The 23,777-nt window shown below is 41.2% G+C and overlaps 1 protein-coding gene across 6 annotated transcripts in view; it reads left to right on the forward strand.

The window, feature by feature from the left end:
• Positions 1-12,731, forward strand: part of LOC105688785 — a 148,062-nt gene extending 135,331 nt beyond the window's left edge. For all 6 annotated transcript variants that reach the window (XM_048654851.1, XM_048654848.1, XM_048654853.1 and 3 more), the window contains 4 exons: positions 1,877-2,011; positions 2,120-2,331; positions 8,621-8,842; positions 10,238-12,731. In XM_048654851.1, coding sequence (XP_048510808.1) covers positions 1,877-2,011; positions 2,120-2,331; positions 8,621-8,842; positions 10,238-10,339 — 671 coding nt within the window. In that variant the 3' untranslated portion in view covers positions 10,340-12,731. The remainder of the gene's footprint in view (positions 1-1,876; positions 2,012-2,119; positions 2,332-8,620; positions 8,843-10,237) is intronic.
• Positions 12,732-23,777: the final 11,046 nt, after the last annotated feature.

Consider the following 23,777-nt stretch of genomic DNA (forward strand, 5'->3'; position numbering starts at 1 on the left):
TATAATTTTATTACGTCGTAGATCTCCAAGTCATCGTTTCCAGACGAGCGAATACCTCACCAACTCTGAAGTGAGCAACACATTCAATTAGAAATTTCCGCTTTTGAGGAGCGAGTGTGTCTGTGCAGTTGAAAGTTTGAGGGGTTGAGGCTCGAAAAACAAGAATTTTGATCGTCTCTGTAAATTAATTGCTCGGTAGTAGAATGAGACGAGTTGACACTCGACTGGGCGTCATTTATCACGCGGCTGCCATCGTCCCCGTTGAATTGCGCATTTATGAATATAAATTAACCGACTTATTGAGTTTAAACTGGGAAGTTATTAATAACTTGACTTATAACTGCTGCAGCTAGGGTAGTTTCGCGGAAACCTTAACAAGAGTAGTCTAACTCTGTGCGAAAATAATAGAAACGAACGTATCTTGTCAATTTTTCAACGATGAAACGACACGACTGAAAACACCCGTTGAAACGTATAACGCGTCTCATATCCACCCTCGGACTGAATATTTCTTTTCTCTTACAGGAAAAACGAAACTTTTGAATCGATCCTTCTCGTTACATTGAAAATTTTGTAATGACTTGTGACTCGAGTGCGGGGAGTTTCCGACTCTGTTAATTTGACTTTTGCTTTGAACTCGCATTCTAAGAATGGGACCAAAAGTCAGCGTCGACTTGATTTATCCGAGTGTTTTATGGCTAACCTCGTAAATTTCGGATTGAACTTAGCCGAGGCGCGGAAAGAGGGTTTGGGTTTGGGTTGAGCTTTGGGTTCCGTTACCCGCCGGAGGAAGAAGAAATACCAGGATGGTAAGAGGCAAAAGCTAGGCCCAAGCGATGCAATTAGTTTCTTGTCAACACACCCCCCCGCTCGGTTAAGGTGGAGCGACCTTCGCTTAATTACCAAAGTCCGGAAGCGAAGGGCGCGAAATTAAGAATTTTACAAGTTCTTATTGCCGTTTGCAGGTTATACCGCGTGCAGTCAGATTGATCGGCAAAAACTTAGAACATCCACTTTCACCCTGCAGCGCATACCGTAGCTCTGCACCATCTGTGAATTTAACTTAATTTCAGCTGGAATCATTCTTCTTTCTTTCGTTTATCGTCTCTCTGTTTTTCAACGCGTCCCGTTCATCAACACCGACCAATGGAATCTAGAATTCTTCACATCGCCAGCTTCGGCCAGCAATTAGCCAAAATATGGGACATTTTTTATTTGCCCGGCGTTCTTCGAGCCCCAGTCGGATACGAAAAAAAAGGAAAAGAAACGTTGGAGAAAAGTGTGCGTGCTGAGGTGGTAACGCAACGCGATGGCGAGAAAAAAAAAAAAAAAAAAATCAAGGGTGAAATTGGACGGCCAATAAGAAAAAGCACTAGTGGGGTGAAAACTCTCTCTACTTCGCGCGGACGAGGGGTCGCGTAAGCCGTTTTATACTTTTATCCAGTTTGTTCAAAGAATACGAATATTGCTGTCAATTTGCCGAAGGCAGCTAACATTCGGCTGTGCCGGCTGATTCTCGAACGCGAATCTGGATTTCATTAATATTTATGGGGTGGAAAGTATTACCAGCGTATAGATATATACCCCGAATCCATAAATATAACTTAACTTCGAGTTTCGACCACATACCAGAAAACCATTTTCAATCCCCCTACATTTCATTTATACCTACGCGTAGAATAAGTTTCATAACTCGTTTGTAATATATAAGGTACATATATGTATAGGTGGTTTTCTGGAATCGCTTGAGCTTTTCGGGAGTCAAGGGTGAAAAAATGACTTTTTTTCGGCCACGACGAAACTTCGATTCTATTCACATCCCCTTTTCCGTACACGTACACGCGTAACCGGACCGATTATTTTTCTATGTTTACAGGCAACCCGGATATCCTGATATGCGGTAATTGCAGAGAAATGTTCACAGACCTCGGTGAACTTTTGGAACACAAACGAAATTACTGTAAACTACGGTTCACTTGTAAATGTCACACGTTCAACGGAGCAACGCCAAGTAAGTGAAAATTCTGACTTGACGCGAAGATAATCCGTTAATCGAGTTAAAATTAACGAAATGAATTAATCATACATTTTCCCTTCTTCCTATTCTGTTATCGTACAGAAGGCGATTCGACGGCCGCGTTGCTATGCGTTCTCTGCAAGGACGCCTTTCCCTCGGCGTGGGAACTGATGGTCCATGCGCAAGCGGCTCATATGATTAATATTTACGAATTGGGAACCAGACCGCAGAGCCCGAGATCCGGACAGAGTCCATCACCCCACAGCCCGAGCCAACTTGCTAAGGAAACCTCCCCCTCGCCGCAGGATCTCCAGGTGAATAACGAGAGAGAGAAAATTCATCCCTCTTTTTCCCTTGTTTTCTCCCAATTTTTTTCGTTAATCGCGGTACGACGATTCTTCAAATATTAATTACTCAATGGAGAAAATGTACGTTGGGTGTGTGTCGCGGTGGAGATTGGTGGTATTATAAGTGGCGAAGCTTCACGGCAGGCGGGATGGGAAGCCAGCCAGAAAATCAGCAAACCATTGAAACAACTAAACCCCCTGGCATCTAATTATAAACGGCATTGTTCAACGTACATCGAGGAGACGAGGCGACGGTTGCAGGGAGAGTAAAAGGCGTTCAGAAGTATTCCGTTCAAGAATAAGATAGCGGTACATATAGATAGAATGGCCGATCCGGCGGCGTACCGTGTATAGTACGCGTTTAAATAGCTTTTAGAAATGCGTGTTCATGCTGAGCAAACTTAAATTATTTTTAAGAATCGTGTAAATGGATTATCCAACGGAGCGAGAGAGGGAATCGCTCGACAAAAGCAGTTTGCGAAGAACATTAAAGGAGCCGGTACAGAAAAGAGAATAGTATGGGGAGAGGAGAAGCGAAAAGTAAACTAAACGAGAGTATAATAAATGGAAGTAAAAGAAAGGCAAGCGGATTGTTGGCTCTTCTCGGAGAAGATTGTAATGGGAAATTCAGTTACATACTTTTAACAGGTCTAACTTTTCAAATGGCAACAAACACGCGTCGATCCCGCCGCCACCCGTAGGGGTTGCATAATTTTACCCCCGACAATTTCTCTCCCTTTTTTCCTCTGCTCTTCACCGTGAGCCGTTATTCTCGTTTCGCTGTCGGTTACCAACCTAGATTGTTACGGCTCGCTCTTCGCCATCTTTTTTTTTTCAGACTTTGGAAAGCGTAGTTTTTGAATAGAAAAAAAATAAAAATAAATCCATACGGTTATCCGACTTTCAAGTGTGCGGGATAGAATGAAGATATTTTCTTTCGTTTGTATATCAGAACTGAATAAATTTCATCGCCCTCAAAGTCTATTCAGTTTCATAGAAACGAGAAGTGTACCAATTTCACCACGATAACGATAATAACCGAGTGTGTTGAATCGTTGGAACAAAACGTCCAACAAAGTTGCCCTTCATAAAATAGGTAGACCGACGTATACCGCGCCACCGTAATAACTAAAAACACAGCCCATCGGTGAGTTTCTGCAATTAAAACACGAGCTATTGTCTGAGAACAGTCTGAATCTCGACGCGATCTAGTTTACGTGTAAACAAACTCGTATCCAACGTAGAAAACGTAATCCACGACTCGTACTTTCCGCTTATTAATTAGCGGTTCTTACCCCCGTTTCCATCCCCCGGCCTACCATCAACCTCCTCACCTCTTCAGCGTCCTCTTTATCCATCTCGACTGCTTCCACTTACGGTGGAATTCAACCGACGCCTATTCACTCCGAATCTCCCTTCGTTTCTTCGTCCCTCGTGATTCGCAACGGCAACACTAGGCAACGGTGGCAGCGTCGGGGTGAAACTGAAATTAACGGACGAACGGAAGAGATCCACCTCTGCCACCGAGCTGTGATAACTATTTCTATACGTGTACGCCGCTACCACGTCGTTCGCCTCCCTTCGATCATTTCCCTCTTTCCCTCTTTCCACGTCGCGTTCTTCACCCCCCGTCCGCTGACCCGCCATTTTACCGCCAATTTCCAACCCAAAGGTCGAAAATTTAACTCAGCTTTCTTACGACCTCCGAGATATCCTGCAGGGGCATTTTAATTGCTGTTATAAACTCTTTCCCTGAGACTCGACTGGGCCGATGACGGTTGTAATACCTAATTACTTTGGCGCATTAACGGGTGAAAAAGAAAAAAAAGAAAAAAAAAAACTACTGAGAAATAAATAAAAAAGAAAAAGGAAGGAGAAAGAGCAGCTGGAGTGTATAATACTACCAGCTATAAAAGAGATCGGAATTCCGCCGGTTGGTTTCATACACGATATTTCCGTCAAAGGGTACGCGAAATATATAAATGAAAGTTGGAGCTATTTTTTTAATAGCCTGCTAGGTAGAAGAAAAGAGGGTATAAAAATTTCCCACTCGCTTGACCCTCCGCGCTTTTTCTACATGTGAATATACATGCCTATTTATTTTAAATGCTACCAGCTAACCGAGACTAATCTGAGCCCGAATCTCTTCGCTGTACGTTGGTTGAGTAGATTTTCTTTTTCCCTCCTTTCCGCGGTTTGTTTTATTTTTTTTCCCCTCCACTTCTGGCTTCTCGTTTTTTTCCACCCGGAAGTAGAAAACAGGCCCACCCTCCCGCAGGGTCAGAGCAGCCGGTCGGTCCGGGCGACGAATTAAGCTTTCGCCTCATTGTTAGCAGGGTTAACAATAGCTACTCCTCGCCCCAACGTCAGGATGATATTCAACGTAAAATAAATACCTTGAACCTTAAATAACGGCGTACAGAAGCCGAGGGCAAAACGACGAGGTGTATAGTTCGTTAAAATGAAATTGCAAGTATTGCGGGGCTCTGGGGTCGGCTAATCTTCGGGAATGACAGTCCTCCCCTAAGGTACATCCGCTGCCGATCATTCGCGTTGCATTTTCGACCGAATGGACACGAAGCAGAGACGATGAAACGAGCTAGTACCGAGACCCTGGCTTTGCCGTATCGCTTACCCCTCTAGGGTTAATTTCTCAGAGGTCAAGTCTGCCGTGACGCTGTATTTGGATCAATAAATCTTTAACGTGTACGTTACACCGCGTTGTCGTATAGCGTCGTCAAGAATCCATTACACGTTTATACAGATCAGAACCAGAACCGGGAATCGGAGCGCGGAGCTATTGAATACCGGAAATCAACGATGCCCGTTATCGTGTCTACGGTCGAGTCGCTTAGAACTTCTCCAAGATTATTTAATGAGTGGGATCACCATCCCGTCTCTATTTCACCGATCAACCCCTTTGCTAAGGTGATCCGGAAAATCGTCCGCACAAACACGAATTCGCAGGACTCCTCGATTCTCGCATAAAAAACGCAAACGTTCCATTTCGGACGTATATCATTATTGCATAAAAAACCTGAGAGAATAGAGAAGATAAAAATCGTTGGAGCCATTATTCTCTTGGGTAACTAGCCTTATAACGCAACGACTGACTACCTATACGCTACCGGGTTTCGTGTCGTTTGGAAACTGCGTCCACTTGTCCGGAAACTATAAACAACTCCGACTTCTTTTTCTCGGTCTCCATAACAGGGTGTGCGGTGCGCGTACAACGTATACGTATTATACCTTCCAATCAGTTAATGAGATTAATCCCCACCTTTGTTACGTACACGTATAATCGCGTATAATACAAGAGCGCGTTTACGTGTTTGCACAGCGAATGATCTGTCGATCGAGTGATGGATTGGACGTCCGGCCCTAACGGTCGGGGCCCCAGAGGAACGAACACGAGAGCCGCGGTAGAATCCAGAAAATACACGAGAGGTGGGATCGTCACCCTCCCCATCGCTCGCATACTCTTTTACACGTGTGCGCGAACTTGTACACGCTTGCATATGTGGTTTTTGTACGAAAAGAAAAAAAAAAAAAGCAGCAGCAGCATTCGATCTTTCTCGAACCAGTTCTCTTGATTACTGCAACGTTGTACCTGCCAATCGCTGCTGCCCCCCCTCCTTTTTCCCTCACTCTTCGCTGGAACGTGCGGCGCGGTGTTTTGCGTGTTTTACAAATCCACTAAAACAACCCCCATGTGATTTGCACCATTAGCAGAATTACTCGAGTACCGATACTTTTTACCAATAATACAACGGGCCTACGTTATTTCCAATGACACGCGTAACGTACACGTGTCCATACAGAGGGAATCGAATGAAGCTCGATAAATTTTCGATAAAAAAAAATTTTGAAGAGAGGAACCAAACCGCATGAATCGACGCGAGGCAGAGTCAGATATGCCCCCCCAAAATGCCCGAGGAAGACGCGGATCCGGCATGCGGTAGCGTAAATCAAGCCGTATTCTCTGATTGAAGATAATTACAATTTCCTGTTACCTAATCAAAGACGCCTAGAGGTCGAGTTAGGACCACAAATGTTTCGGGCAAACAACGCGCGACTGACTGAAATAATCGATCTATAGCAGACGTGGCGTACGTGGAAATTCTCGGTGACATCCAACGGGAGCAAGATAAATATGATTAACGAATGAAGTGGAAGTCGGTGGGAGCGATCGTATGTTTGAATTATCTCATTGATGGGGGCGGGGGTGGGGGGGGGTATGAATTATTAAAAATATATCGACGAAAATTGAGCCGAGCTATTCTACTTCAACCACTCCCGCACGTACGTCTACACGGTCTAGATAGTCTTCCGAGATATAGTCTACAGTCTAGAGTAGGTATTGGATTTTACGATTTGCGAGAGATCAAGAACATGAAAGATGAATATACCTTATATACGAGGGCGGGATGAGAAAATGCGAGGCTAAAAAGTTGAGAAGAAAAAGTATAAAGAACGATAGAGAGAAAAAGAGAAGATTATGTAGAAAAATGAGAGAAAAAGTAGAATAAACTAGAGGAGAGTAAAAAATGAGATGAAATAAAAAAGAAGAAACTTTATGTACCCCGTAGCCGTTCTCATAGCTTCCGTAAAACTCAATTGGATCGTCGTCGTCGTCGTCGTCGTCGTCGTTGTACTCGTAGTCGTCGGTACCTTTGCCGCGGGGATACCATGCACGTTCTTATCCGTAGACGATAATGAATTCTCTCTCTGCATTTAATTTACTCCTATCGCGGTGAGATCTTACAGACGTCCGACGCAAATTGTCCTCGAGGGGGAAGAGGGATAGCGAGAACGGAAAGAGCGGATGGAAATATAAACCGGATAGATTCTCGAGCCGTGGTTTTACGAAAAAATATTATCGTAATTCTACGGGATGATTTCCTCGATTCGGATCTCGAAGTTCGCAGGACCGTACGCGATGATTTTGTCAGTTCTGGTACAGGAGAGTCATGAGCGGGTATAATATACGTGATGAAAAGGAGAAAGAAACTAGAGAAATGAAATAAAGGATGAAGGAAAAAGAGGGTACGTATATGTGTATACAAGCGTAGGGAGAGGAGGAATTGGTCCAAGGCTCACGTGGATAATTATTTTCCGAGAAGGCGCTTTGTTTCGAATAATTACCATTGTCCCGTTCCCGGGACTATTACGTACGCCATCCACAAAAGGAGATCAAAAGGAAAGATACTCAGACACTCGACTGCTGTAGGTACCGTGACGGTAGGAGAAGAGAAGGGTGGTAAGGGAGAGTTAGGCTCAGAGACGCGAAGCTGCGAAGAAGGACGAAGTATACCGGGGGATGAATATCTCTCCTATATGCGTTTCTGCAACGAACCCCCCCCCCCCCCCCCCCCACCCTCCACCACCCCAAAAGACCGCCTTGCAACTCGTAGACAACGTACAATCGCACACCCTCCGCTGTTTCACGGACATCGTATCCCAAGGGAGTTACCCCCGTCCTCCCTCTTCACATCTAGCTAGAACATTCCGGTACCGCTCAAGAGGCTAAATCTTTTTTTTTTCTTTTTGTTTCTTTCATTATTCCTTTGAAAAAATATGCGCCAGATGAACTGGATGTATACGTATTTCGATACCGCGATATTAAACTCCGCGAAACGAGTACTAGAAAAGTCAAAGTCGATCGGTGTATCGACGTCAGAGAGTACGTCGCGTTTCCCCAGCAGTTTCGAATGTTACCCGTACATATCTCCCTCGGGTACGGAAATAATGGTATTTTTTTTATTTTTTTTTTTTTGAGTAACCTGGACCACCGAGTAGCGGTACTCCCAGTATAACGAGTTATATGTTTATAATTGGCCTCGCCTACTTTAGCACGTTTCGGAAAGGAGACTCTTGCAATGCGCACGTTGAAATTCAGAGTTGTTAGTTGCAGTAACGCCTCGGGGTGGAAAATGGGGTCATGTTAAGTGTCGCGGAGGTAGAGAGCCCGAGCCACTTTCACCACGCCCAAAACTACCCCGCAACCCTTCTATCCGCAAGACACTCACTGCAGAGACCATCAGACAGTGAAACACCTTCAACAACCTACTAACAACTCGACTAATAGCTGGTGTAACTTCCACTTTCCCTACTCTTTCTCCACGCTCTTCTTACCGCGGATAATTTTTCACCGCATTTTTCGAATCCTCCGAACTATACTTTTCCCCCTGATTCTCGGTGTAACGCGCGTCGCGATTATTTGCCACGTTTTTCAATTCATTCTTTCGATCGGCAGGAAAACAAAAGACTGGAAAGCGACGAACGCGGGGAAGAAGAGGACCTGGACGGCCACGAGTTACTCCCTTCACCCGACAGCGGCAAGTCAACGGACAACGAAGGAATACCGTCACCGATTAAATTGCGTTCAGGGGTGCTCGGTTCCGACCACGAGGACTGCGACGAACTCATGGATGTCGAGAATACCGCACAGGCCTGCATCATGCACGCACTCAGCATTGTAAGTGGCAAAAAAAAAAAAAAATGGAGAAAAAAATTTATTTTCATTTTCATTTTCCAAAGTGGCGACCCCACAACGTCGAACGTACGTACAGCTTCGTGGCGGTGGGAATGCCAACCGGCTCCGCAATTATATTCATGGTATCAGCCGGCGAATTTCTAGCGTACAAAGGTCTATTTTCTGGGATCTATTCGCGTCCCGTTTCTCTCCAGTCATTAATCACGCTCTCCAAATACCCAGGATCCGATGATCCCCCTATACACAGCGCCGCGCGAGGTGTATACCAATAATTACCATACAGTTGTTTATCCTTCGCGTTGTGCAGAAACAGCACCGCCGCCAACTACCATAATATTCCACAAACGGTATAACATCTACATACAAGTACGGGGTATAACATACCTATGCTATTCCCATAAACGGGCACAATAATGGCACCTGGTACTGGCCACATCGCACTTCCAATATGCGTACCTATCCTTACCCTAAAATGGAAACTCCTACATGCCTACAACCTGCAGTTAACGGTGCAGAGATACCGCGTGCACGATGAGAGGATCAAACCGCGAGGCTTGACCAATGGTCATCGCAGCCAGAACAGGCATCGAGTCTAGGTATAACGTGGAGCTTTTATCACCGCTCGTGAATAAATCAATTTCCTGTCTTCACCCCTGGACCCATTTAGTGCGGATTTTATGTCCGAAAAATTTATAATTTATCGGAATTAAGAAGAACGAAAGTATGAAAAAAAAAAAATCCAAACGAATGAATTCGTCATAGGAATATGGAGAAATTAATGTTGAATTTGTAGAACAGATGCATTATGTATGTAACGTATGCGCGATGAATTTGTGTTAGCCTCTGTGGTTAGGTAGCAAAATACATAGGGTAACTAGCAACGGTGGGTAGATATTATATAGATTGAAACACGTACATATAACGTGAAAGACAATTCGTTCGCACGACGCGTTTCCCACAATGCACTACGAATTTATCTCCCTGTTCCCTTTCCCCGAGTCGAGAGTAAAGCCTCAGCGAGTCGTCGGAAAATGTCCGATATGACAAGCACGCGGCATACCGAGTCACACCTTCCTTCGCTTCCAGTTACCACCTATTTCGAACGCTACCTCTATTATTCTACCTATATACATTTCACGTTCATCCTGGATGCAGTCAGCTTCGCGGAATTAATTCCTTGAATTTCGCTTTATACGGTTCCGCTCACACACGCTGCTGCCGCTGCCCACTGTATAATGATTTGACATACATACATGGAGATACGATAAAATTCGCACAGATTTCGAAGGAACGGCTCACCCGCCGACGGCTGATTCGCCTCGGAGTGAAAAAAAAAAAAAAAACAAAATGGAATGATTTTTTTCATTCTGATTTCAGGATTCATCTTTGGAACGTACGTCGAACGCGAGCTCGCGAGGGGGTCAATCGGACCCGGTTGTAATGGCGTTGACCAACGGTTCGCTTTCAGCAAAAGAATGAACTGGACTATTCAAAGATTTGGTCTTCCCTCCTACTATATTATATTATATACTATACTATACTATACGTGCGTGGAAGTTTTTGAACTTCCGATTCACCACCAATCAGACATATCGGGGACATTATACCCGTCTGTAAATAGCTTAAATGTCCCCCAAATTAACCCTTACCCCGCATTTTTCCTTCCATCCATTTCATTACCCACGTCCCTAACATTTAATTACCTTTCATACGAACCGAAAAGAAAAAAGAAACCAACAAACGAAATTCGTATGTATAACCAAACACACGTGCATATAAAAATCTATCCACACGGACTAAATACGTAAGTATACATAAACTATCATTGAATTAATTGAAGAATATATAAAAAAAAAAAAAGAAGGGAATGAGAAGAAAAAATTTCTTAGCAAAAAGTGGATCGGTGATTCGTCATTGAAAGCGTCCAGATACCAAGAGAAATATTGAAAAGAAATGAAATAAATAAAATAAAAATAATTAAAGGAAAAACGAATAAATGAAAAAACAATTAGAAAATATATAATAAACTCGCCAATATATATATTTTGCTACTATTAATTAAAATATGGAATAATCTGGAGAAATAAGTTTGGAATATTTAAATTCCCTGCTCTGTTTTCATTGGTTTTCCAAATATAAAAAGTCATTTACTCGATTCTCACATATTGTACATATTAAATAAAGATGAATAATGTTAAAAAGGAAACAAATGCGAAAGAAAATGATTAAAGAATAAAATAAAAAGAAATACGGTATTATTTTTTAGAAAAAGAAGAGATGAATAAAGAAAAATCAACTTGTAATAATATATCAGTTATAATTGTTACGCCCGATACTGGACGGATTCGTTGACGACAATCCCGTGAATAAATACGTCTTAAGTAGGCAACGTTTCAAAGTACACATAGAAGAAGAGAAGCAGAAAAACCAAAGAAAGAAAGAAAAGTCAAAATTGAAAAAGCGAGAAATAGGAAGTATCCAAAATATTGTAAATAAAAATTCTCTCGGACGAGACTAACGTAAGATGTATACAGCTATACGTGTATAATAAAAAATTCTACCGCTTGACGTGACCGAGTGAAAAATGAAATAAATTTCATCCGACAAACGATATTTTAATGATTTATAGGCCTAAAAATATGCGTATGAGCAAACAATCATTATAATGGATTTTTCAAGACATTAAGAAATTGAGTATAGAAAAAAATATCGTCGCCTCGGCCACGTGTACAGCTGCTCTCTATCGATAAGTTACGTATAATACTCCCTTCTTCATTTGGAAAAAAAGAACGAAAAAATGAAAAAAGTTGAAAAAAAGTAACATAAAATAAAATAAAACTTGTGTGCGTGACGTCACTTAATTTAACATAAAGCGCGTAATGTGGTAAGCTCTCACACATCCTTCTGCAGTCTCTTAATTAAATAATTAATTAAATGAATCACTGGAAACGAAATGAGAAGAAAAATGAATCATTCGAAGTTACATTTGAATCTGCAGCAACACGAGTAATTATTCGTTTTCGCATGTTCAATTATTGTTGCTGACAAATGTGAACATGAATTACGAACACTGAAGGTTTTAATATTTGAATAAAAGAGAAAGGGAGAGAAAAAGAAACAATTATCACGAATTGCGAATCGTTTTCAGCGATGATAAAAAATAGTGAATTTAAAAAAGAATTATATATCTAATAAAATTGATAGTCGCAAATCTAGTCAGAGATGAGATATATCTGAAAGAGAATTGCTGATATACTTCGCAAGTAATAAGAACAAGATAATTAATTGAATAAATAAAAATTCTATTCTATCATCGTCACAGATTCATTGATAAACGACTCAACTACTGGTCTCTTAGTGCCGAATATTTGATTGCTAGGCTATTCTATACTTTATTTCTATTAAAAGCATATTTTCAAAACCTTTATCATTAACGTACTAATATTGAAAGAATTTTAAAGAAAAAGAAAAAGAAAAATGTTATTAAAAAAAAAAGGATTCAAAAAATGAGGAATAAAAGATACATTCGTCAAAATACTATGAAATTAATGAACTGTAAAGTATATACATATGTGTATATATATACATATATATATTAAGAGCGAATCTTGGTGAGAATAAAAATGAAGAGAATAAAAAAAAGATTAAAGAAATTTCTCATAAGCAAATATAAACTGATAATGAAAAAATCAAGAGATAATTACAAGGGGTGGCAGAAACTTTGCGATTCTCTTGCTGTATAATCTGATGTTATACTCGTATTAATTTATTACTATAGGAATAGAACCAAAGGTTATTTGTTCATTGTCGTATATAAACAATGTTTTATGTATCATTATCATCTTAATAAAAAATACGTTACGTCTTTTAATTACACGAGTTATAACTCTCTATAAAAACCTCTCCCTAATTCTGCGTCTATACGATAACTATAATTACATGCAGGTAATCACCATTTTAATTGAAAATAAAAACTGCAATTAATTTGATCTCATGTATTTCAAATTATGGTAAGTTTTCTTTTTTTCTTTCCCTTTTCTTTTTTGTTAGACGTGTTCGTCTCGATCGTTATTTTATCAGCATATGTCTGCGAAAATTTTCAAAGTTGGCAATATTCATAGGGCGGTATAATGTATGCTGAGAAGTGCAGAAAAATCTACCGAAAACGGGTAAGACCAAAAACGGGATCGCGAATATTTTTGGGATCATTAGGATGTCGGCTCGGATGTGCTGTACACGCGCCATTATTCGACCCTTGCGAGCGAAAATTGTAGGTCCGAAAAGAGGGAGAAGAGGACGAGGAAAAGGAGTGGAGAATTTCGTATAATCACCCAGAATCCTGCAGGAATTTCTATAGCACATTCAACTTTCATATATGCGCGAGATTCACAGTAAGCTAATCCTCATGCTGAAAACTAGTCGCCGACGCATCTGGCGCAAAACTTCTCTGATATCCTAGCGAAAGGAGATGAAAAACCAAAAAAAAAAAAAAAATAGTTCCCTGTGTTTCAAAGATTCGTATTACTGAATCCCGGAATACAACGGAAATGAAATCCGGAGTCACGGCTGAGTAAAGAGTTGATAAAAAATAATGCCGAATTAAAAGCGCGATAAAATTATAGAGGAAACTCATGGATCGTTGAAAAGTTATGGCTTTAATTCCGTATTTTTGCGGGCGTGAAAAATGGTCGTATTGGTAGGGTGTTTCGTTATTAATACAAAATCGTACAGCTGGGGTGCGAAAAAAAGGAGAATAGAAAAAATGAAATATCATATTTATCTGGAAATAACTCAGACCGCAATAACGTTGATTACTGTGTGTGATGGTTATATCGAAGTATTAATGACGGTATAGAGGTACATAATATAATCGGATAATTAAATTTGTCGGAAATATTACAGCTATTTATTGTTGAAAGTTATTACAGTCGAACAACATTCGCGTATTATGTTCCCCAACATTTGTCCAAAATTACGTGTAATTTGTAACTATCCTGATAACCAATTCAGCTAATCGTGGTCGACACGCAACCTGTGGATGAATCGAAAGGTAACCCCGAAAGTCTATTTGTAATACAAGTTCCCTACAAAGGAGAAAGATCTAGGTAACAATAATATCTTGGGAACGATGATTTCAATCAATTTTCGAAATAGAAAAAAAACGAAGTGTGCATCTCAGATTTTTTCGCGTTTCGCTACTCGTTTAAATAGGTGCAGGGCGCTTGCAACCCGATCCCAGGTGTTAATCAAAATCTTGTTTAAAATTAATTAAAGTTCAATTAATCCGGTAAACAACTGAGCAGTAATTTATAAATGAGCCTTGCTGCATTATCACGTCATAAATACCAGGGTAAAAAAAAAAAAATTTCGTATAATAAATTACCTCGATCAATCTTAATACCAAGTTAAAGCTTTTATTAATTAACCAGATAATGGGTACCACTTCTTTTATATACTTTGCCTCAACTCACCTCGCCTCATATTCTCTTTGCGCTACAGGCAAGAAAAAGATCAGTTTTAACCTTCCCTTTGATCACCGGGCAAGGATCGTTAATTGAGAAAAAGCAGAAGACGGAAAAAGGAAAGTCAGAAAAAAAGGAAAAAACATCCCCCTTCGGGAATATCAATCCGAGGTCCGGTTAGTCACGTGAATTTTCATATAAAAATTACTCGAATAAACAGCACCTTCGGAAAGGGACATTATCGCGAACGCCCACCGGGGCGCCCTTAACCTTAAGGGATAAAAGTAAAAAGGGGGGTAGGAAAGTTCTGTCACGGGTGTCAAATATTCGGTTATTGATGGATCGCGGTATACATATAATTCAACTCGCAAGGGATAGGAAGAAAACTGGGGACGCGGACGCGTCGTTGCACACGCGAACCGAAGACGACACACTGTCCGTTATTCCTCGAGCTTAATTGACAGACGTGTACCCACCTCCTTTGCGCTCAAAAGAATGGACGGTTTTCTCCTTTTTTGTTTTTCACTGTTACTTCAAACACATTTTTCACCGCCCGTTTTGTAGAAAATGGATGCAGACAGAAAAAATAAAATGGAAAGGAAATAAATTTCGTTCAAATTCTTCCAGTTAATATTTCTGATCAGCTTCTTCTCACACGCATCTTTACGAGCCATTTCGGTAAATAAAAACAGATTACCAATTCCGAAAATTGTACAACTGATTGATAAAAAATATCCTGATCTAAGAAATCCAAATTTGAAAGCCAAATTAATCTATCTACAAAATTGATCGGGTTATCGCCAATTTATCGATCCGAAGAGTGAAAAATTGAGGATATCTCGAAGGGAAAAATTCCTAGCTCAATTTGGACAACGGGTTCGTGTTCCTGAGGTCAAAATACATAAGAAAAGTGCCATACGATCAATTTTTAAAAATAAAAATTTTTGGCCAAAATTTGAAAAAATCGTAAGGGGTACCCCTTGGAAAAATCTCAAATTTTGACCAAAAATTTTTATTTTTAAAAATTAATCGTATGGCACTTTTCTTATGTATTTTGACCTCAGGAACACGAATCCGTTGTCCAAATTGAGCTACGATTTTTTCCCTTCGAGATATCCTCAAATTTATGCCAAAAAATGCGAAAAAATGAGGATAACTCGGTCATTTTTCAAGAGAGATCAATTTTTCTTCCAGATTCTGACTCCTGAGCTCAAATTACATGAAGATAGACTAAAAAATCAATTTTTTATTTTTGACCCCAAAAAGCTGAAAATTAGGGATAACTCGGTCAATTTTAGAGATAGATGAATTTTTCTTTCAGATTCGGATTCCTGAGGTCAAAATACATAAGAAAAGTATATTAAACTCAATTAAAAAAAATGAATTATTTTTTGCTCAAAAATCTAATTTATTTTTGGTTCTTCAAGAGTAATCTCACATATAATTAGCTCCGAAATCCAAATCTGAAAGCCAAAATCATCTATTCATGCAATCGATCGAGTAATCATCAATTATTCGCTGTTGGGAGCAGAAAAATTACAAGACATATCGATTGATTTTAGTCGTAGACCCACTTTGATTCATCGCAATCCATGCATGGGTCGAAATATTTGAATCCCTCAATATACCAGCAAGCCCGAGCTTAGCTGGAGTCAGGTAGCCACGAGCGAGGGGTCTTGTTGTGGTGCGTCACCTCTGCTCAGCCCCCAAGGTGACGTCTCACAACAAAGCGCTACGCTGCTTGCTACGCTGACTCCAGCTCCAGCATAATAAAAATTAGACGATGTACTTCTTTGCCGCATCTCAATGAATTTTCATATTTGCTCTTCTCTTGGCGGTCTATGTCATTGCGCCAAAGGCGTACCCCTTGGAGTTTTTTCAATTTTGGGGTCAAAAATCAACATTTGTTTAAATTGGTTTTTCTAAAATTTTTAGATTTACAAAAAACTCTTAACATGCGTGCGAAGTGAGATGATGACATGAAATTGAAGAAAATTTACGGGACAGAAATTTAAACCGCAATAAAATCAAATGCAGCGTGCGTGCAACGCTAATAGAATGTATATTTTTCATAGGGATAATAGGTAAAACTGTACGCAGTGATAACGAAGCCGCAGTAATGATACGAGGAGCACTCAGAATATTACGAAATGCAGTATAATGCTCACACATCGTATAGATATATCAACCCCTTACGAAGGTGTATAGGGTGACGTTAATGCAATGAACTCTGACAGATGATAGCCATCGGCGGCGCATCCTTTTCGCTGAATACTTCGACACATTCCCACACATGAGATATTTGAAAATGGACATCGCCAGACGTAACCTTTTTCGATTACATTCCCCTGATCGCCGAACGTGTTATCCGAAAAAACAGCGTAATTAAACGTTATCCTGATTCGAAGCCCTCAATTTTTCCCTGCGCTGTTTTATTTTTCAATTACCACCATAAACGTCTCTTGCAAACGAGAAGGTGATTTGCACACGACGTGGGGTGTGAGAGAATTCCATTATCTTTTGAGGTAACTCGTGATCTTAAGGTATTTTGTTTTAATTTACTTTCAGTTTTTTTCTTTACTTATTTTTTCTTTTGAATTTATTTGTTTTATTTTTTTTTTGTTTCAACGCTAAAGAAAAAACTCGTTCGTTAACGAAGTAGGTAAATGAGTCTTGCAGTGAACGCGACGCTAGAGAGTTGCATATTGGCGTCGCGTCGTCCCGATATTTTCTTGCGACTCGGAGTCGACGCTTGGCGTCGCGTCGTGGCGTACATATTTAAGACCTTTCTAATTACCTTGCGTACACCTACTATATTCCAACATTCCCAAGATACAAATATATGAAAGGACCTGAACTATCAGGGAAAGTTGCACAGCGAGTTTTTCTTTTTAATTTGCTCTTATATTTACGTGACCAAGGAGCTCAATTAGCGTAAATTGTTTTTTTGTTTTTTTTTTTTTTTAATCCAAGGGGTTTTGACGGCACGAGAAAAAAAAACAGAGAAAACCGTAGCGGAGAGAATGCCGATCCATCTGCGTGGCTTAAAAATCTGCCTAATCAATTTTCGCATCGCGCGGGGGTGAAACGGAAGTTTCCCCAGTTAAAGCAAAGTCCGAGATCAGATCGTGCATCAATTTATGCAACTCGCGTTTACGTATATCTGTATATATTTTTCAAGTGTTACCCGGCGAGGGAATATTGTATTTTATTTTCATAAACTCTGTAAAACTAAACTTGTTATAGCCTTCTGTAAGTAGCTGGGTAAGAGGCACTCTGTGAAACTAAGAAGTACATAACAGAAATAACCGTTTTCAAGACTCCTGGAGGCGTAGGTTCTGCAACAACCCTAGGCTCGGAGGTTATAGTGTACGTAACGGCTGCAACACAAGGTGCTGGTGGTGCAAAAGCTCGAGTGAAGAGAGAGTTAGGGTTTTGTTAGAGAAAAGTTTGGATGCAGAAAACCGAGGGAAACTATCGAGAAAGTTTGGGGTGCCGCTGCGGGCTGCACTTCGGACTATACGGGACTCTGGTTCCCCTTAAAGCGGTAACCCTTGTAGTTGGAAAAGCTTAAATCTACGATATTCCGACACTCCGCCGTACCATCTACCACCGGGACATGACGTCGCTCCAAAAATCGACGACGAAATCCTCTCGGTTACGGCCTCGGAACGATCAATAACACATCTATCGATAATATCCCGTTAAAATTTATATTTCGAACGGGGGTGGTAAAAACCGATGAAATATTAACGGTCCACTGACCGGAAAGGTCTAAATTATCAATCAACCAGACGTTATTTCAGATTTGACTTTTTCCTCGCACGTCATTTATCTTCTCATCGTCGAGTACCGAGCGAATGAACCGGTGAGCTTCGAGTGCGGAGGAAAAAAAAAAAATGGAAGAAATCATTCGATTCGAAGATAATCTCCTCGATTCATCGCGTGGCGCAAAAGTTTGCCAAATTCCGCATATTCGACACTTAAACTTTTTTGCTTGGATCAGCTGACCCTACTTTGTGAGCGCGGTTACAATATGTCCATGATTGGCGGAAGAATTAGATTGGAAAGACCGTGTCCTGCGCTGAACTGAATTTTCAGATTCCACGGCCAGCTAAAGACCGATAGAAACTATAGCGGATTCCAAAATCGAGAATAATGGACGCCCATCAAGGACTTTGGGTCTCTGAAAATCCCCGCGATTCCGTTGATACCAAAGATCGGAAGTCGGTGCGTTTCGGCGGTTCATTAACGCCCGCTTCACGGGATATAATATTTTCCGTTATTGCGCATCATTTAGTGCCCAAAGTTACGCAGGTATAATGACTTTTTGTTCGCACAGTTGAGTGATCTACGTTATACGTGTAATTCACGGGGGTTGATTTCAGCTGGTGATGCGAGCAGATTACAATGATGGATGGAGAGGGTGATTCCGGGGTGGGTTTGCAAAGGGTGAACTGACCTCAACTCACCCCGACATTAATCCGGCGTACGTAATAACCCATACGAACGAACGCGTATAGTAAATTGTTGATTTTGTTGGCTAACGACAACTTTAATCTGTTCTATACGCGACATCGGGGTTTGAAAAACTCCGAGGGGATGAAGACGGATGAGATTTTATTACTCGAAATAACTTGAAAATGAAATTTTCTTCTCGCGAAATATCTGGGAGGTATAAGAATCTCGAATCAACGTATATCGTGATAAATATTTTTCTTAATTGCGATCTACAAATCATCCGCGTTATATGAATCAAATAAATGACAAAACAAATGTAGCAAAAACTTTATTCACCTCTGTGAGAAGAAAGAGTAATTTCGCGTCGAAGATTTTACGGTAGGTGGGTATAAAACGCGGGTGAAATTTGTTGGACGCGTTCTTTCCAGCGACGAAAAGATAGTTCGTATAAGAGGAACTTGAACAAGATCTATGCGAGCCAATATCATTAAAGTTGTAGGAAGGGTTGGCCAACCAGTTCTTGCGTTTCGTAGTAGGTATAGTATAGACGCAACGAGCACTATGTCTTTATAAGGGGAGGCTCTGGCGTTAGGCACGTGTTAGGCGAGCCTTCGATTTCTTTGGATTTATTTCTATGTGTTAGGACCGGCAGAAATAGAACTAGAATGAGAAGGAAGTGAAGGTTTCGGGGCTATATTGCGGACTAGGGTACGAAAAATGGAGTCTCCCATCGGACAGGTATTGCCAATTTGTCCGGATATTAGACCAAGCGACTTTTAAATGGTTCGTTGTTATAGTTCGATCTATATTTTGCTCCTTCGTCTTCACAGCTCGACGCCCGTCTACCCGCGGTGATTTGAAAAAATCGAGCCCAATTTTTCTATCCGCGTAAATTTATTCATTCGTTTTTATTCGAGATGAAAAATCCGGACGTGGTAGCGGAACGGGACGTACACCTGAACGCACGATATAACCAGGTGTAATAAAACGCAGGGATCTAAAATCGCAATCGTTAGGGTCGTTATGTACGCCGTCATTTCCGGAATTATATACACCTATATACATATAGTTTGAATAATAAACCGTTGATGCCCAATTATACCTGTGCGGCAATTTCATTATTCTCGTTATCAGCTTTTGCGCCTGAAATACAGTTTCTGCACCACCGTGCCAGGCACCTGCGTTCTCCTAGCCGTACGGTGAACGTATATGAAGTGTCATTTTGGCGGCATACGTGGCTTCTACGGTAATAACTAGTTCTCGCCATCAGAGCGGAGTTGAAAAATAAAAGAAAAGTTGAGAATCATAACAATGTGAAATGAAAAAGAAAATGAAAACGGAGAAGAGGAAAAAAAGGGTTTTTTATGTCGACCCGCTGCTGCACCGTACAGCGTGGTACGCGTACGCGTAGCAAATACCGGGTCTTGCGATATGTGATACAGCACCTAATCTACCGTCGATTTAAAATCGACGAACAGAAACACCGCGGGGCAAGAATATTAATCGTCGATATTAAAATCGATCTGACCTGATGAGAGAAAAAAAAAAAAAGAAAACAACTACACGACACCGGGCAAGGTGGATCCCGTGTAATAGTATTAGCGGATATTTCGTTCGAATCTTTCGTTGCCACGGTGTATTTGGACAGTTGGCGTTCATTATTCGGACAGGGGGATTTGGGAAATAAAAATTCATTCGCTGTCAAATTCACGGAAGTATAAGCCTGTCGGATCACACGTGATTTACAGGATACGGCGTGTAGTACTGTACTACCACCTATACCGATTCCATTCTCTTCGTCCTTCTCTTTCCTATAAAATCCCTCCGCCTGTTTTCCTCTGTTTGCCTGATGCTGCTCGTACGCGGAGCCGACCCACCGGACACTCGTGATCACAGCGTACACGTTAAAATTGCGTTTTCACGCCGCCCTATTAATCTCACGTCAGGGAAATCTAGCGCACCGTATATCCGAAGCCTCTATTTACGTACAGGTACAACCTATACTCACATCAATAATAGATGGAATATGACCGGGGAGGTCCGCTCTCTCATCTAGGGGCACCGTTGTCTTTTTTTTTTTCTATTCGTACAGTTTTTTTCGTCTATGAATTATATTTCAAATTTTCATTTTTAATTGTAGAAATTTGAGACATTCACGTCACACCCGCACGTCTCGCCGGATAATTCTTTATAAATTTCTGAGGCTTTTTTTTTCGTACCCAAGCGATGTTGTAGCTGTCAGAATGAGAATACCAGACTGGGGAATTGCGAGAACTGACGCCCGCGGCCGTTAATTCGACGCGGTTCTCTCTCCTATATACCGACTAGGGAATCGCTCGTGTTGGAGTGTTTTTTTAATTTCATTTCATTTCGTTTTTTTTTTTAACTTTTTCTTTTTTCACGACCACGCGACATCGAATAACGGAACGCGGAAATCAGAATTGTTCGGAAAATTGCCGATGTAAAGTTACACCGCATGCCGGAGAAAAGGAAAGAGATTTTTTTAATTATAAAATTTCCGTATCAGGTCAGACTGCCTTATCTGGATGGTAACGTGCAACGCGACGGTAAAGTTTGATATTGCAGGTATGATGGAAAAAAGTCTGATCAGAAGATCGACTCAAGATTTTATTGAATGGTATTTCTGAGTAGCTACGATAACGAGAATCGCGTCTGAGTTACGATTTAATCGGGATAAGATACGCGCGTACGTAATTAGCGATAAATGTTATCCTCGACAACAAATAACAACGCTGACGTCTGAGTTTGTTTAAATCCCTGCAGCACGGGCCAAGCAAATCATAAGAATTTTACGAATCTGCTCGGGTTCGTAAAGAGAGGAAAAATCGAATTGATTCAAAAAAGGAAGAAACGAAAAACGGGAAAACTAGAACTTGGCTAGGATTAAAAAAGTGGCATAAAAAAAGGGATGGCAAAAATGTTGGAATATATATAGAAAGTTGAATTAAGTAGAAAAGGACGGTTGTGATTGGACACGCCTTGACTTTATTCCTGAATCGTCCGTAGCTCCATTTCCTGAGTTGGGTGGCGTTTAATCGAATTACAGGCAATCCTTTCGAGTGAATGAGAGAAGAAAAAAAATAGCATGAGAAAAAAAAAAAAAAAAAAAAGGAGGAGAAACCGAATTGCCCTGCTGCAGGACCCCGGACTAATTACGCTCAAACGAGATAGAAACGGATTAAAAATATATCAGGGGCGAAGGGACTCTTGACGGATGGATCCTACCACTGGACCCCGTCGACCAGGGAAAACCCCTGCAGGATTCGAGGTACACACCTCGTAAGTTGTAGGCTTCCGCTAGCCCTACAGGTTTAGGAGTATATAATATATATATACACGCAATGCCAACAAGGCGTGCTGGGAATTCAATCGCGAGTCTCACTGGCAATCTCTTGAAATCTCTGGCAGGTCTTGACTCCTGCAGGATTTCGGGATCACCGCTCGAATACGTGGATGCCAAGTATATAAACCACTGATTTGCTCCGTCGGTGTTTATTATCTTCTACGCCGCGTACGTACCGTTCCCGGGGAAAGATTAATCGCCAAGGTACAGTTTTAACGCCGGATAACGAATTTTGGGTATAGAATAAAATGAGAGAAAAACACGTTCGACGACAGGTGAATTTTGCGGAAGCGAATGACGCCGATGGAAGTACGTGTAATACGGGAGAACTAGCGCCGCTGTCGTGAAGTTAGAGAGCGACGGCGTAAACCTGGCGTGGCAAAGTGGGTGGCATCAATCAACCCTTAAGCTATTAACGCCCTTCACTCATTCCGCCCTTCATCTCTCTCAATTCTCCCCAACATCTAACTCTCTCTAACGTTCGGTAAAGTGGTGTCCCGAATCAAGGCGAGCTTCACCAACGCGCGAATCGAGGACTAGAAGGGGTTGAGAAAAGGGGCGCGCCACCGACAGGAGTAGCAACAACCGTGCCTGGTTTTAGTCGTTGTTTAGCAGCTACGGGATGAAGGGAGTTACATAACCCGATTAGAACGATTGACGGATTAATTGGAGAAGAGAAGCTACCGAAAGGTAAAACAATGTCATAATCCATTTTACAGAAAAACAACGAGGCGAGCTAAAACTACGTCGTGACGAGCTGATTATTATACTTTTACGATGAACAAAATTTTACGCGGAGTACGTGGGTACGTGTACCGGAGTCTGGTGATGATTGGGGGATGATTAATTATACGCTCTATACGTAACGGGCGCTACTCGCATCGACAATATTGCTACTGACGTGGTTAATCTTAATCGGATGTTGTACTAGATGAGTAGGGTTGTTTGGGATCCCGAGTCCGAGCACAGACGTTTTCCGCACTCTTGACTCTCAACTGTCGACACCTGACACCGTACCGGACATCGGGGTGATTTATATCTCAAGTATTTTGCCCCCCCCCCCCCCCTCCGGTATCCCGTAACTAATAAAACGTGAAAAGAACAATCTTGCACTGACGGAATCTCGAGGAGAAACAACGAGAAAGTCTCTCCAAGAATGTATGAGGACGAATACATCCGACAGACGTCGCAATTAAGGGGATATTCTGAGCTACGAAACCTGCAGGTGGCTCCTTACGTTATTTCGTTCTCAAATTCTAATTTCAAAAATATAATCGCAAAGTATTTCAGCAATTTCGAGGTAACTGATTTTATACACGAGTTCTCGCAACTCTCATTGTGAAATCAGGACAGGTAGACAAAATATGTGTGGACTACAAAATTGCTGGGAATAAATAACGCCGTATAGTACGACCGAACTGGGTCTGGGGTACAGCCGAAGCTACGGAACGTTGATAAAATAAAAAAAAATAAAAAATTATATACAAAACGGAACAACGGTGAAAAAAAAAATTCTGATGAACAAATTTTTCACGTTGACAGAAAATACGGTATAGTTTTGAGCAGCCGTTGCTGCTGCCGCTGTTGCGGGTGTTGTTAATAAAGAGAAAATACAAATTTTAATATTTCA

Source organism: Athalia rosae, chromosome 4, assembly GCF_917208135.1.
Source record: "Athalia rosae chromosome 4, iyAthRosa1.1, whole genome shotgun sequence".
In the NCBI taxonomy this organism is placed as follows: domain Eukaryota; kingdom Metazoa; phylum Arthropoda; class Insecta; order Hymenoptera; family Athaliidae; genus Athalia; species Athalia rosae.